Genomic DNA, 13738 nt, shown 5'->3' with positions numbered 1-13738 from the left:
AACTTGTAATGCTCTTTTGTTGAGTCAGCTTTGCTTAGAAGATTCTCTCCTGAGCGGAGTGGTTTTATTGGTCCGTACAAGAGTTTGAGAACCCGAGGCCACACCATGTGGTACTTTGTTTGTAGTAAGACTTCTTACGGTGGAAGAGCGCTAAGCTCTTTTGGAGGATCTCTTCTCAAAAGAGACCTCTTCATCGGCAAGGGGGTGATTTCCCATCCTTTGTGTCCCACCTCCCCTTAGACAATGCTGTGTGGGAACCGAGCTGGTGGACTGGATGCTGCAGCAGACTCCGTGTGTTCACTCCCGAACGCAAGCTGTTGGCATGTGGCAAGTCCTGGTAGAAGACGGTGTTCTCAACCACGGTAAGATGAGCCACAGTCCCTGGAAAACCCTCAAGAAATGCTACCTTGTTTCCCCCAAAATAAGACCTAGCCAGACAATCAACTCTAATGCGTCTTTTGGAGCAAAAATTAATATAACACCCAGTATAATATTATATTATATTATATTATATTATATTATATTATATTATATTATATTATATTATATTATATTATATTATATTATATTATATTATATTATATTATATTATATTTATTATAGACCCGGTCTTATATTATAGTAAAATAAGACCAGGTCTTATGTTAATTTTTGCTTCAAAAGACGCATTAGAGCTGATTGTCCGGCTAGGTTTTATTTTTGGGGAAATACGGTAAGTGCATTTCCCTTGGTAAGTTGTTGCTGAACTCCCAAAGGGGCAAGAAAGAATTATGCTCCCTTTAGGGACTCCGCGCTAGCATCTTCATTTAGCAGTGCAGCGAGTGGATGCTATCGATTGCCGTGTTCCACCATTGTACCTTCCTAACTTGGGAGACTGTATGAAGGGAAAATGAAATTGCAACCCGAGTGCATCAGTTCCAATTATGTTTATTAGTTTGCATTCACGGTTCATTGATAGTGTGATTATACTCTGAGCACTGCATAGCAACCCTAATGCAGGAGCAAGATGAAGAGCCGTGAGATGGGGGCGCTGGGCTGATGACATGAAAGGAAGTAATGAATTCAGAAGCTGCCTTTTAACCAGGGCGTTATCTGGGAGAGCCAATTTGTATACCCACAGGAGGACCATATTTAAAATCAGGAATGTGCTGCCGTTGCGGCCTCTGATATTCACAGGGGCTGCACTTGAGCAGAGTAGCTATTCAGGACTGGAGTGTCTCTGTGGTCGAACTGCTCACGCCATTTGTGTGAAGACCACTTTTCCAAACTGACAAACCATTAAAATCATTCATTGAATTTCCCAACACCTGGGAATCTGTGGATGGTTTTGTCAGTGTTTCTCAGACTTTAATGTGCACAAATCACCTGGGGCTCTTGGTAAAATTCAGATTCTGATTCAGCAGAACTGACCCGGGTCCTCAGGCTCTGCAATCCCAACATGCTCCCAGGTACTGCTGTTCTGGGATCACATTTCGAGTAGCAAGGATTTACCACCTCTCTTTATCTTTTGGCAGTGTTGATATTCCAACCTGAAAAGGGGCTTCAAAGCTTTAAGACATATAGATAAAGGGTTCTGAGCCGAGTTTCCTGACTTTGTCCTTCTGAGATCGAGATCTTTTTGTTTAGAGGGAACAAGAGAGAAAACTTTTCAAAACCAGAACTGGAAGGAAATTACCTGAGATCCTCCTAGGGATCTTATGACCTAGAAGCTTGATCTAGTCAACTTTGTTCAAACAATTTTATTCTAACTTTTTGGAAGTGCAGACTGGCATATTTATAACCAGTACATAGAGAAATAAAAGCATGAATTCTGATCCTGACAAAGTAGCGTTGTTGTTTTTTTAAGTCTGTTCTTTCAAAAACCATTATACAGCATGAGCTGGCAGTTGGTTATTTCCCAGTTTGGGACCTATGTTCCACATGCTAGAAAATGTCACCAAGGCAATTTTTGCTGGTCAAAGTGCTCCTGTCAGACAAGTTGGCAGGTTGTCATAAGAGAGTCCTGGGGCGGCCCAGGAGGGGGGCGGGTCAGAGAGAGCTGTGAGGTGTGTGACTGCAGCCGGGACGTCAATGTCTTCCAGCTGCACAGCCCTGGGCGAGGCAGAGCGAGAAGGGTGAGGAGTCTCACCACTTGGCTGCCACTTGATTCTCTTGCCCGACACCATCCGTTTGTTTCTGGTAACCGGGGCTGGGAGGCAGAGGTGCAACAGCTGACACTCGCCTCCATGTTTCCCGTAGTGGACCAGGAGCATCATTTCCAAGACAAATATTTATTTTATCGATTTTTGGACGACGAGCACGAGGATGCCTCACTGCCTACTGAGGAGGAGAAGAAGGAATGTGATGAGGAGCTCCAGGACACCATGCTACTGCTGTCGCAGATGGGCCCTGATGCCCACATGAGGATGATCCTCCGGAAACCGTGAGTAAGGGCGCGCCGCCCACCTGCGTGGTCACCGGGGCCGTGCATGTCTGGGCGGGGAGAAGAGAGGCTGGTTTCAAAAGGCCTGGCCTTGCCTGGGGCCAAAGGAGAGACTGAAGGGTGACACAGCAGTGTTTGTCTCTTTTCTGTTTTATTTTTGAGCCACATAACTCCATTCCCATTTTGCATGAGTTAAAACAGAGATTTCTTTTTTCATGGTTGTCTCGGGATGTCAAAACTGAGTTCACCTGTGAGATGATCTTTGGTCAATGACAAACAAACTGCTCTGTGTCTATGCCAGATTACACAGCTCCTTTGGTCCTTATGTAATCAAACAGAGGTTGTCAGAACTGTAGACTTATGCCTGTGCGTGTATTCATTCATTCATTCATTCATTCATTCATTCATTCATTCATTCGGTACACCTTTTCACCTCCTTCCATCTCAGCGGAAACCCGCCTTACCTTCAGTAGCAGCACAGCAGCTGAAGTTGAGGACTCGGAACTATTTAATCAGATCAATTCAGAAAGAAAGACTTGAGCCCCTCTTTTTTTCGGGGAGCTCTACTAACTGTTGTGGGCATACAAAAAAGCATATATCATGGTCCCAATCTCAGGGAAACCTTTTCAATAAGGGATGACTTGGCACTTGGTTATGAAACCACCCCACACGGGCTTATGTTTTTCTGCTGGAAATGAAAGCACCCTCCACCCTGCAGCCAGTGCCAGCCAGCTGTGGATGCCAACTCTGAGTCACTGGCTTGGCTGGCCTCCATTTATTAGTGGGTCTCAACAGGAGTGTTAAATTTTACATGTCACTGGGCACTTTCCAAAAATGAGGTGCCCTCAGACCAGCTACTCCAGTGTCTGCCCCTCACACCAACTCACAATAGGCTCTCAGGGCACCTTTGTTTCCTTTCCACAGGATTCTTCTCCTTTCACTTACCCTCACTCAGTGCTGCAAAAGGCTTTTCAATATATTTCATTTTCTTTTCACACCAGTCCCCTTTGTAAAAACTTTCTCTTGGGTCTTAATGTCCCCCACCATTGGTTTAAAGGTCTTCCCCCACCCCAGTTGGCACCATCAACCTTAACTCTAGAACCATGGTTTTCAGCTCCTTTCGCCTCAAACAAAAAATTATTTTTGTTTTTTTGCCTCAAAATTTTGTTTCTTCAAACCAAAATTTTACTAGAAAACCTCAGATATCAAATGGAAAGCCAGAGCTTTGCTGACCTAATCATGACTAGCATCCAAGAAATCTTCCCAGGCAATTTATGTTTTATCTGCCCTGAAGGATCGTTGGGTAGGTAGCTAAGGGGACGCCAGCGAATCCCCGGACTTGGGGAACTCCAATGAACAGCACCATTCTAAGCCAGACGTTGTTTCCTGTCAGACTGCTTCCCCTCTCTTTTCCACACCATTTTTTCCCATTGTCCATTGTTTTCACGTCATCATTTCCTGGATTCGTCCCCTTTTTGCTGTTCTTGCTGTCCCTTTCATTCAAACCAACACTGTGCCATGCTTCTGAATCAGAGGTGGGACAGCCTCCTCAGGAGCATTTGGAAATATGGAAGATGTTTTGGCTGTGCCAGTGCATGAGGGGGCACACTGCTGGCACTCACTGGGCAGTGGCTAAGCCCAAGGGATTCCAAACACACCCCAATACTTACAGCCCTACAAAATAAGGAACTGTCCTGGAAACAGTGACCTTGTTGAGAAACATTGCTGTAAACTGTGAGTTTCTTAAAGGCAAAAATATATTTCATTTTACTTCATTCATTCATTCATGCATTCATTTAGCCAATGCTTATTGAACACTGTTTTGTTCTAGATACTATGTTAGTTGCTAAGACTGCAGGGTTGCACCTCCTTTATGGAGCTTTCTTCTAGTGCAGGAGACAGACCATAAACTACTGGTTATGCGAGCAGTCATTTTATCACAGCTGCATTATGTGCTACAAAGGAAAAGGTAGTCTGTGTTAATAGAATAGAATATGAAGAGGAGACTTTAACCTAGTGCGGAAGTCAGAAAAGGCCATATCTCTAGCTCTGTGCATTGCACCAAGTAGACCATCAATAAATCTTTGTTGGGTGAATGAACAGATGAATATACGAGGTATGATAAAAAAAAAATATAGTGAATGTTTAAATTTTAAAAAGTTATTACAGTGAAAGACACATTGCCATTGATACCCCTCAAAATACTCCCCCTCACTTCAAACACACTTATCCCATCGTTCTTGCCACTTCCAATTCTGGAAGTCCTCTTTCGTGAGTGTCTTTGGCTGTCATGGCTGCCTTGATGTCCTGAATAAATTCAAAACATTTTTCTCTCATGGTCATTTTGACTTTGGGGAAGAGCCAGAAGTCGCACGGTACCAGATCCAGTGAATAAGGTAGATGAAGACACACCGTAATGTTTTTATGTGACAGAAATTGCCGTATACCAGATGCGATGTGTGACATGGAGCATTGTTATGATGGAGGATAAGTAAAGACACCCACGAAAGAGAACTTCCAGAACTGCTTCAGAAAGTGGCAAGAATGATGGGAGAAATGTATTCGAAGGGAGGGGGAGTATTTTGAGGGGGATTAATGACCATGTGTCTTTTACTGTAGTACATTTTTTTAATTTAAACATTCACTGTATCTTTTGATCACACCTCGTATAGCCTCTGCTAATGTTCCTTCAGCTTTTAGTTGCTTCAGGGGAGGCAGATGCCATTCTATGCACAAAGATTTTTGAACATGTACCAAAGAGGTTTAAAAAAAATAATAAAATGGTCCCTGCCTTTGGGGGAGTTTATAATCCAAAGGGAGAACATTAGAGTCAGATACAGCCACCATTTACTGAGTGCCTGCCGTGTGCTAGGCACCCTTCTAGGAACATACATGCTAATTGTTTCATTCACCCTCACAAGAAAGTGCCTGAGACGTGGTTTCCTGAGTCACCCTTATCAATGGGATTCTGTGCTTGCGCTTCTTTTTTCTCTCCTACCTAGCACTGAATTGCATGATCCTGGGCATCCAAAGATTCTTCAGAGAAAAGTACATTCCAAATATTGCACCAGCCTATCACTAGCTGGTAAAGTACAAGTTTCACCAGAATTCCAGGATATATTATTTTGGGTGCCCTTGTGATTTGCCCATCTTTTTAGGTTTTATGAAACTACAAACATTGGAACTGGGCTGGTAGTTCCTCTTTTGAGTCTGTACTCTTACTTAGGTTTTCTTTATATTGGAATGACAATCCCCAAGTGATGGGAAAGTGGAAAAGAAGGAGTCTAATTTTATGAGACAGATTTTCAAAATTACACATACACACACACACACACACACGTGCACACATGCACACGGACATGTACACATGCACATGCACCATTGTTTTGATCTGATAATAATTTTTGGAGCTTCTACTTTATTTATATGGAAGGAAAATAAGCTTAGTTGATCAAGACTTGACAGTATCACTGCTGTCCTTGAAGAGACCAGCTGAGCACTTTTCTCCTGGAAACCTGAGGTCATGTTTAAAAGTCCAAGAAATTTTGACCTTCAACTGCCAAGTCACTAAGAAATGTGGCGGTATGAGATGCATTGGCTCCATATCGACTAGGGCAGGACACCCCCAGTTTTTTCAACTCAGCACAGCTGCGTTTTCTAACAGTCACCACTGCCAGAGAGGTTGCAGAACTCTGATAATTACTGGGAAAGAAATAACACAATATTCTTTGATGAGAAGATTACTTTGAGAATTTGATTGTATAATGAAGATGTTGCTTTGAAAGGTACTTCCTATTGTTCTGAATCTGAGACTCGCTAGCAAAAAAAAAAAGTGTCACTTGTTTTGACAGGCTACTTAGAAAAATTCTCTGTTTATTACATTAACTGCGGCATTTTAACTGTCAAACTATGAAAGAATGTTCTGTAGTTTAAAAAACAGAATAGAGCTTCGGGGGAAATTTTTTGGCACACTCTTGTTGCTATTGGTATTGGGGGAAAAAACATACATTCTGAATGTGAAATTAGCTTTTTATGTGGTGGCAGGCAGAGTGACTCACAATGGCCAACCTGGTTTCACAGGTGCAGACCTGGCTGGCATTTGGGGTCAAGTGCTACAGAACAATGACAGTTTGACGCACTGTTGTTGCAGCTAGTAGACAGGGCCCTCAAACCTAAAAGAGCTCTCAGAGCTTATTGTTTTGATTTTGCTTTGTTTACAAGCCTAAAAACAAGAGGTTACCCAACAGCAAAAAGATAGAACATCTACCCTTACCACTAGAAACGTCCATTCTGGCTATCTTTGAGCAGATACGGGCAAAAAGATGTGAAATGACCAGGTCAGCAGAATGTTGTAAACTTGAGGCCGGCTAGATAAAAAGAGGCTCTAGGAGACAAAGGAGGCTCTTGCCATACAATCCTCCCAATCTCTTTTTCCAAGTAAAGTGGGATATTGATGTTCCACTGTTTAGAATGGTCTATGAGAAACCAGCCTAAAGGTCGGAGGGAAATAGATGCCATTTCCCAATTCTGGTTCCGGGAGGTCTGCAATTCTGAAATTCCCTAAAAGCTTATGAGCTTAAATAGTTGAGAAAGTGATAAGTCAGTTGGGCCTGAGCAGAAGGAAAGAGAGAGAGAGAGAGAGAGAGAGGGAGAGAGAGAGAGAGAGAGAGAAAGAGAGAGAGAGAGAGAGAGAGAGAGAGAGAGAGAGAATTATTGGCAGGTTCTGGAGTCTTTCAAATGGATTGGAAATTCAGAAACTTAAATTCATTTATGTCATGTAATAAATTAATGTTTTCTGACATATGCTATGGTGCATCAGGTTGAAAGGAAACAATTTAAGACGGCCAAGTAACACGAAAAGATACGTGGGGGAAGGGCAGGTGTTTTTTACCAGTCAGTTGGCTGTGTTAGGACAGTTGTTCCACACACTTGCTATAGAGGGCACTTGAGAGGCTGTGGTTTTCTCTTAATTAGCAGAGCCTGTGGTAATAGGGTATTTATTTGTCCAAGCTGTTTTTGAGGGTGTGAAATGTGAAATCCTGGTAATTATAGGGAAATTTGCTTCCTCAGTGGAACCCAGGTTAGGAAGCCTAAAATCAGTGGTGCCTAGGCTTTTGATTTGGGTTGGGATATGCCAAGAGTATGTTCAAAGTATGAAGTCCATTCTCAAATGCAAATCGCGGGAAAAGAGAAGCATGACTGAAAGAGCCTAATCTTTATGAAAGATGAAATTCACTGTGAATTTTTCCCTTCACGGCATGACAAACTTTGCCATTGTTTTTTCCTGGAAAGATTGCTGTGCCCTCAGTGAAAGCTTGTAGAATTTACCCGAAGCAATGATTGCATTAAGTGGGCCATTTCTTGGGGTTGGATTTGCCTCGCCCCTGTAAAAGCAATTTACCACGTATCCTTTATGGTTACATGACCAAGAAACCAGCCACTAGCTTGCTGCCATGTAGATTCAGGTTTGGGACAGGGGAAGATGATGTCACTGCCCATTTACAGCTTTGGGTTTATTATAAGATTCCCTCAGGATTTACTGACTTTGTTGTTAAAGTCAATCTGTTCATTGTGAAAGTTTTGGAAACTACTAAAAAGAGCTAGAGAAGGATAAATAACACCTGTACTCCATCTCCCTGAAATAATTATTATTAACATTTTGGTGCCTATTCCTGTGGTTACATTTCAATTCCTAACTTTTTACACTTAATACTATATCATGGCATTCTCCCTTAACCTTAAATATTCTTTAAGGATGGGGTTTTTAATAGGTACATAGTAGTCTATCCTCTGAATGTTCCTTAATGCAATCAGTTTGTCATTGTTGGATGTTTAGGTTGATTCTCAAGCTCTTTCTTCTTAACAGCAGCAAAAAATAATATTTTAGTGCTCTTCTTCTCAGAACAAAGAAACAACTCCTAGCCTGGCAGGGGAGCAGGGATGGGGGTGGGCCCAGAAAGATGTCAGGAAAGTTCCAGCAGAGAACAATAGTTGTTTCACACTGAAGGAGCGCCCAGACTGGAAGTGCTAGTAAATGTGGCTGGAGAGTCTGGCTGAGGTCAGGTTGAAGGGCATCTTCTATGCCCTTTATGTACCTTAGATATTTTTTTATGGCCATTTGGGACACCATTGAAGAGTTTTAAAGGGAGGTGTGGTGTGGTTGGCTTTGTGGTAGGTGTTTCTGCTCCCTGTGGACAATGGTCGAAGGGACTGAGACTAAAGACAGATGCCAGATATTGAGTTTTATGAGATTAAAATTAATTATATTTTGAGAATTTAATAACAGCATTTGAGATACATCCATTCGACCCAAGACTCTGCTAAATAAAATTGAACGTAATACTCAGCACAACAGCCCTGGATCCTCGTCTTACCAATTTACCAGTAAGTCACGCAGCAATTCCAAATTACAAACCTTTTATGCTATCAAATGAGTTTAATCATGCCTGCTTATGTATGCCCTCCCAGCTTCACAAGGGGATTGTAAAAAACAAATGCAATTATATTTAATCACAGCCAAGATTGATTGAGCACATATGTGCTAGGCACTGTGTTCAACCATTATCTAATTCAGTTTTTTTTCAACAGAACTATTAGGTAGTTATTAATAGCATCTCCCATTTTATGGATTGGGAAACGCTTAGGTTAAGTCACTTGCCTGCATTTATCTTGAAAGTGGTGGACTCAAGATTGGTCCAGGTCTGCCTGACCCTGGCGCCTATCTTCTCTACTGTGGACCACCTGTTCTGGGCCAAAAAGGATTCCAAATGGCCTCCTGGGTTTAGTCTTTGGGCACTGGGAAAGAAAGATGTCATGGAAATCTGATTTAAAAATAATTGTTACAGACAAACCTCATCTCATTTAATTATTGCCACATAGACCTGAATGGAGTACAAGTGTACCATCCACTGTAGAAAAACTTCACATCAACCCACTAGCCGGAATTGCAAACAAAACTAACATATGAGTCACACTGTCTAGTTTATATAGTCACCTTCCATTCATCACCAATTTGAACCTCAAAGTAACTCTGTGAACTGAGTAGGACTTGTGTTGCTATCCACAATTTATAGATGAAGAAATTAAGCCTAGAAGATGCCGCGTGTCTTCCTTACCATCACACAGTAATATACGTGGCTGAAGGAGGAACGGAGCCTGAGTCTGCTTACTCCAAATCCAATTTCATTTTGTCTTCATGGATAATAGTCTTTCCTTCATACTAGGTTGCCTTAACTGTGTCCTTTCTGGTGGATTTACTGGATAAACAATGAAATCCAAGGATATATGGATAATCCATCTGTCCCTGATTAATTAAGAATTAATTTTTACAGGGAAAAGTCCACATAGCACCTCCTCAAAAAACGTTTGCATTTTCTATCTGACATACATATGCCTCATACACAAAGGCGGGTAGCTATACTATTAATATCTGATTCCATCCAATTTTGTGTTTTTATTTTCAACTTGCTGCTAAGGTGTTTTAAAGGAAAATGTTTATAGTTGCACCTTTAAAAGGTTTAATGTTAAATGTTTAATGTGTCCTCACAGTAAACACTTTTGCTGGAAGAATGTTGTTTCTAAACATGAAAAACCTTAAATCACATTGTCCCAAAAACACTTAGTACTCAGAGGCCCTGAATTATGGAACGCTTACCCCATGTCCTAATGGGGCTGACTTCAGTTCTCACAAATATTCATAAAACATTTGCCATTTACTGCCACTGTAAACTATTCATTTCTAACTTCGCAAAGAAGGAAAGAATTCCCATGTACACAGAACTACAAAATGCCTAATAGCATCTGATAAACTTAAAATGCCTTTTTCTGGGTTAAAGATAAGGTGAAGGGGTGGTGTAGTGGCAGGGAGGTGAGCAGACATAGCTGGGCAGGACACTTTAAATGGCCAGTCACCAGGCTCCTGGAATGTTTCTAACACTTAAGGTCTCACTCTTAAGAAGCAAGGGTCCTAGAAGATAAAGAAAAGAAACACGTTTTGCTGGTTTGTTAGACAAGGGTGGGAAACCACAGCAAACTTTCCTATAGGGGAAGTGGAAGAGGTGATACCTTAAAGGTGTTAGAAAATGATCCAAGTTGGAGAAGTGACTTGTAAGCAGGAGAATCAGGTCTACTGAGGTGGAGTGTTTGCGACAAATAGAAAGCATTCTTACCACCACCACCTGCTCCCAGAAAAAAGTAATAAAGCACTTTCCTGATTTTGAAGCTTGACTATGATTTATGGCGCTATTCTACTAGGTGACAGGCCTAGAAGAACTGGGTTATCTCCTTTCTCACCTGCATGTTTTCCCACCGGCCATGCCATTGTACTGCTTGGTAGCTGGACAAATCCCTCATTTTAGCCACGTTCCAATAACTGAGGAGCTCCGTCTCTGACCTTGATAAATTCCATGATAAAACTATATTTACCAGCAGCTTCCAATATCACCCGAGTCCTCCCATCCTTTAATGTATAAACTGCTTCTCCATCCATCCCCATTTATTATCTTGTCTGTAACTAGACATTGCTGCCAGAATGCATCCCCTGCAGAAAGTAGGCCTTTCCACAGCGGGATCCGACAAATCCACATCAATGTGGCACCACGCAGATTTGTAAAGAAGCGGGGATGCCTAATATCTCTCCCTGTGTGTGACATCTGGAGAAGGACAAGTAAAGACCAGGTACATTCACCGGCTGCCACTCATAGCAGCCAGAGAGTCAATTCACTTCCCTAGCCTGTAGGTTACTCTGTGAAGGTGCTCGGGGGACAGTGTTCCCTTGACTCTTGAAAGCCACACTGTCTTCAGTCTTTGGGACTCTTTCATTACTGTTTGAACAGACCGGGGGCTGATTTGCAGAATCTCTTCTCCACTTTTTCCCTTTCACCCCCGTAAAGACCAAAGCACCAAAGGTGCTTAATGCCACTGTTTGCCACGAGAAACCCGCTTTTATAAAGCACCTTTGTTCAGTGAGTGTGATGGGGAAAGCTCAGTTTTAGATGTTTTTAGGTGCTCTTTGAAGGGGTGGGGTAGATGAAGAGGACAATCTTTGTCAGATTCAAGAGTAGAGAGGTGAGTCTTCTCTGTGACACTAGATGGCACAGCTGCTCTGAGCTGGTGGCCTCGGAAGAGGCTTGGTTTGTTCTCTGGTCGCTGCTGCCACAGCCGTGAAGACCCACCTGGGGTGGGAGAGAGGCTCACATTTTTATTCATTCTGGTGTGTACAGGTTGCTCCATCTGGCGTCCTCCCTGGGACTTCCCTCAGCTTTCAATCCTAATGACATGTCGAGGCCCCGGGCAACAGTGAGTTTGCTGGTAGCAAACCGCTCAGGAATGCTTTCGTTGCTTTGCTAACTGTGAATATACTCATGTTTTAAAGTAAGTCTCTTCACACCTTGCAGTCCTGACTTCTCTCACCTCATTAAAAACGTGCTGTAAACAGGACCAAAAAGTTCCGGGCTAGCTGGGTGTATTGGCAAGTGACAGTGGCCTGCTCTATGATTACTTGACCACGTTAGACCTGACAGTTGGTTCTTTTTCTTTCTTTCTTTTCCCTTTTATTTTGAATGTTATTTAGGACTCAGACTAAACTGTTTTTAGGCTTTGTTCCATTCTGTTTCAAACGGCTGCCGTGGGTTTCTCCACAGGATCCAGCGAGTCCCTGTGGAATTCTTTATTTCTCCATCGTGGTTATTGATGCATGGAGGACCAGGGAGTAGAATAAGCTGCCACAAGGGTCTCTGGACAGGTGTGGCGGTCACACCCCCAACAGAGCCACCCCTGAAGTCAGTGGGGGCCATGTTTCCTTGCAGCCTTTGCTGTGTGAGAGGCATGAGGGGGTGCAGGCAGGCTGAAGTCCCGCCGCCCCCTTCCTCTCACTAGTTGCCAAACTAAGGAGGATTTCCCAGGAATGGAGCCTTTCTGAGTATTTCCCTCCTGGGGGACCTGCCACTCCTTTTCCTCCTTTGGGTCTGGCAAGGAGGGCCAAGGCTTTCACATGCTCTGTTCTGCTTCTCTCTCAGGCTCCTCGCTGGGCATTTGTCTTAGACAGCAGGTTTCAAGTTTTAGCCTGGCAGTAAACTCTGCCACTGCCTATTGCTCAGTGTGGGGTCGGGGAGAGGGGGCCCCACTGCCCACTGACCTGAGAGGAGCAGTCATGTGACTAACCACTCAGACCCTCTCCTGCCCTTATCTTATCAGCAGTCGACCTCCTCCCATGGTGCTTTTCTTCTGTGAGTGTCAAGCTGTGGCTGCTTCCAGTCATTTCTCAGACATTTTATTCCTATAGGTTTTCTGTCATTCAAGAACTCCTAGAACTCTCTGGTCAGCTGATAATACTATTTTGTGGTTTGTGGTGATGGTGGTACTTATTTGTTTTCAGTGCAGTTTTGGATTTTAAAATGTCTTTGCCATCAGATCTTAAGCATAGCAGACAAAAGTCCAGCCATAAAAGGATCCCACCCAACAGGTGCTGCCTGGTCTTTGATGGTCGTCTCTGTTCAGGCCCTCTCTGATCTTGACTTACTTAGTCTGAGTAACTTCGGCTGGTCTAAGATGGAATTTCTTCCTCACAACTATATGAATAAATCAATAATCCTTCCGAAAATATATCTTTTCCATCATTTTACAGGATTTGGGGTAAGAGGTGAGGTCCACCATTTTCATCCTATCTCCTCCCTCCATTAATAACTGATTTTTGCCGTTACACAAATGTGCGCTGTATCAAAAGTGAGTAGTGTCATGGGCACCTTGTCTTACCTGACCTTTAATACCATGTTTTCCTGTCGTGTCCCACTTGACGAGGGTTGTGGGGAGCGAGGAGGGCGGCGCAGGGTTAAGAAAAGACAGTAGCTGTGAATAGAGTGAAGCGGGGCCCAGGGGTCTCCAGACTCAAGGACTGGGCGCCCACTGGCCCCGCTTCACTCTACTCACGGCGACTGTCTTTTCTTAACCCTGCACCGCCCTCCTCGCTGCCCACAACCCTCGTCACACGGGACGCGACATTTCCCCCAAAATAAGACCGAGTCTTATGTTATAATTTTTTGCTCCAAAAGACGCATTAGGGCTTATGTTCAGGGGATGTCATCCTGAAAAATCATGCTAGGGCTTATTTTCCAGTTAGGTCTTATTTTCAGGGAAACACGGTAGGAAGGATAACAGAGCATAAGCCCCGTATGTCTCAGGCCACAAAACAAGAACTGGTCCGTGGTAGTGCTGACATCTCCCTTGGGAAGACCCTGAATTCAGCATGAATTGTGAGGATTCATCTGATGAGCCATATTAAACATCCACCGTGGTAGTAATGCCATGCGACATTTGTGC

General features: G+C 43.2%; 1 protein-coding gene across 9 annotated transcripts in view; it reads left to right on the top strand.

The window, feature by feature from the left end:
- The window catches only part of RAPGEF4 (Rap guanine nucleotide exchange factor 4), a 278945-nt gene that overhangs the window by 199498 nt on the left and 65709 nt on the right, over positions 1 to 13738 (top strand). For all 9 annotated transcript variants that reach the window (XM_033112741.1, XM_033112745.1, XM_033112742.1 and 6 more), the window contains 2 exons: positions 241 to 362; positions 2239 to 2422. In XM_033112741.1, the coding sequence (XP_032968632.1) occupies positions 241 to 362; positions 2239 to 2422 (306 nt within the window). The remainder of the gene's footprint in view (positions 1 to 240; positions 363 to 2238; positions 2423 to 13738) is intronic.

The sequence above is a fragment of the Rhinolophus ferrumequinum genome, chromosome 8 (assembly GCF_004115265.2).
Source record: "Rhinolophus ferrumequinum isolate MPI-CBG mRhiFer1 chromosome 8, mRhiFer1_v1.p, whole genome shotgun sequence".
Taxonomy (NCBI): Eukaryota; Metazoa; Chordata; class Mammalia; order Chiroptera; family Rhinolophidae; genus Rhinolophus; species Rhinolophus ferrumequinum.
Note: the sequence above shows the minus strand (reverse complement) of the source record. Positions and strands in the feature narration are given on the sequence as shown.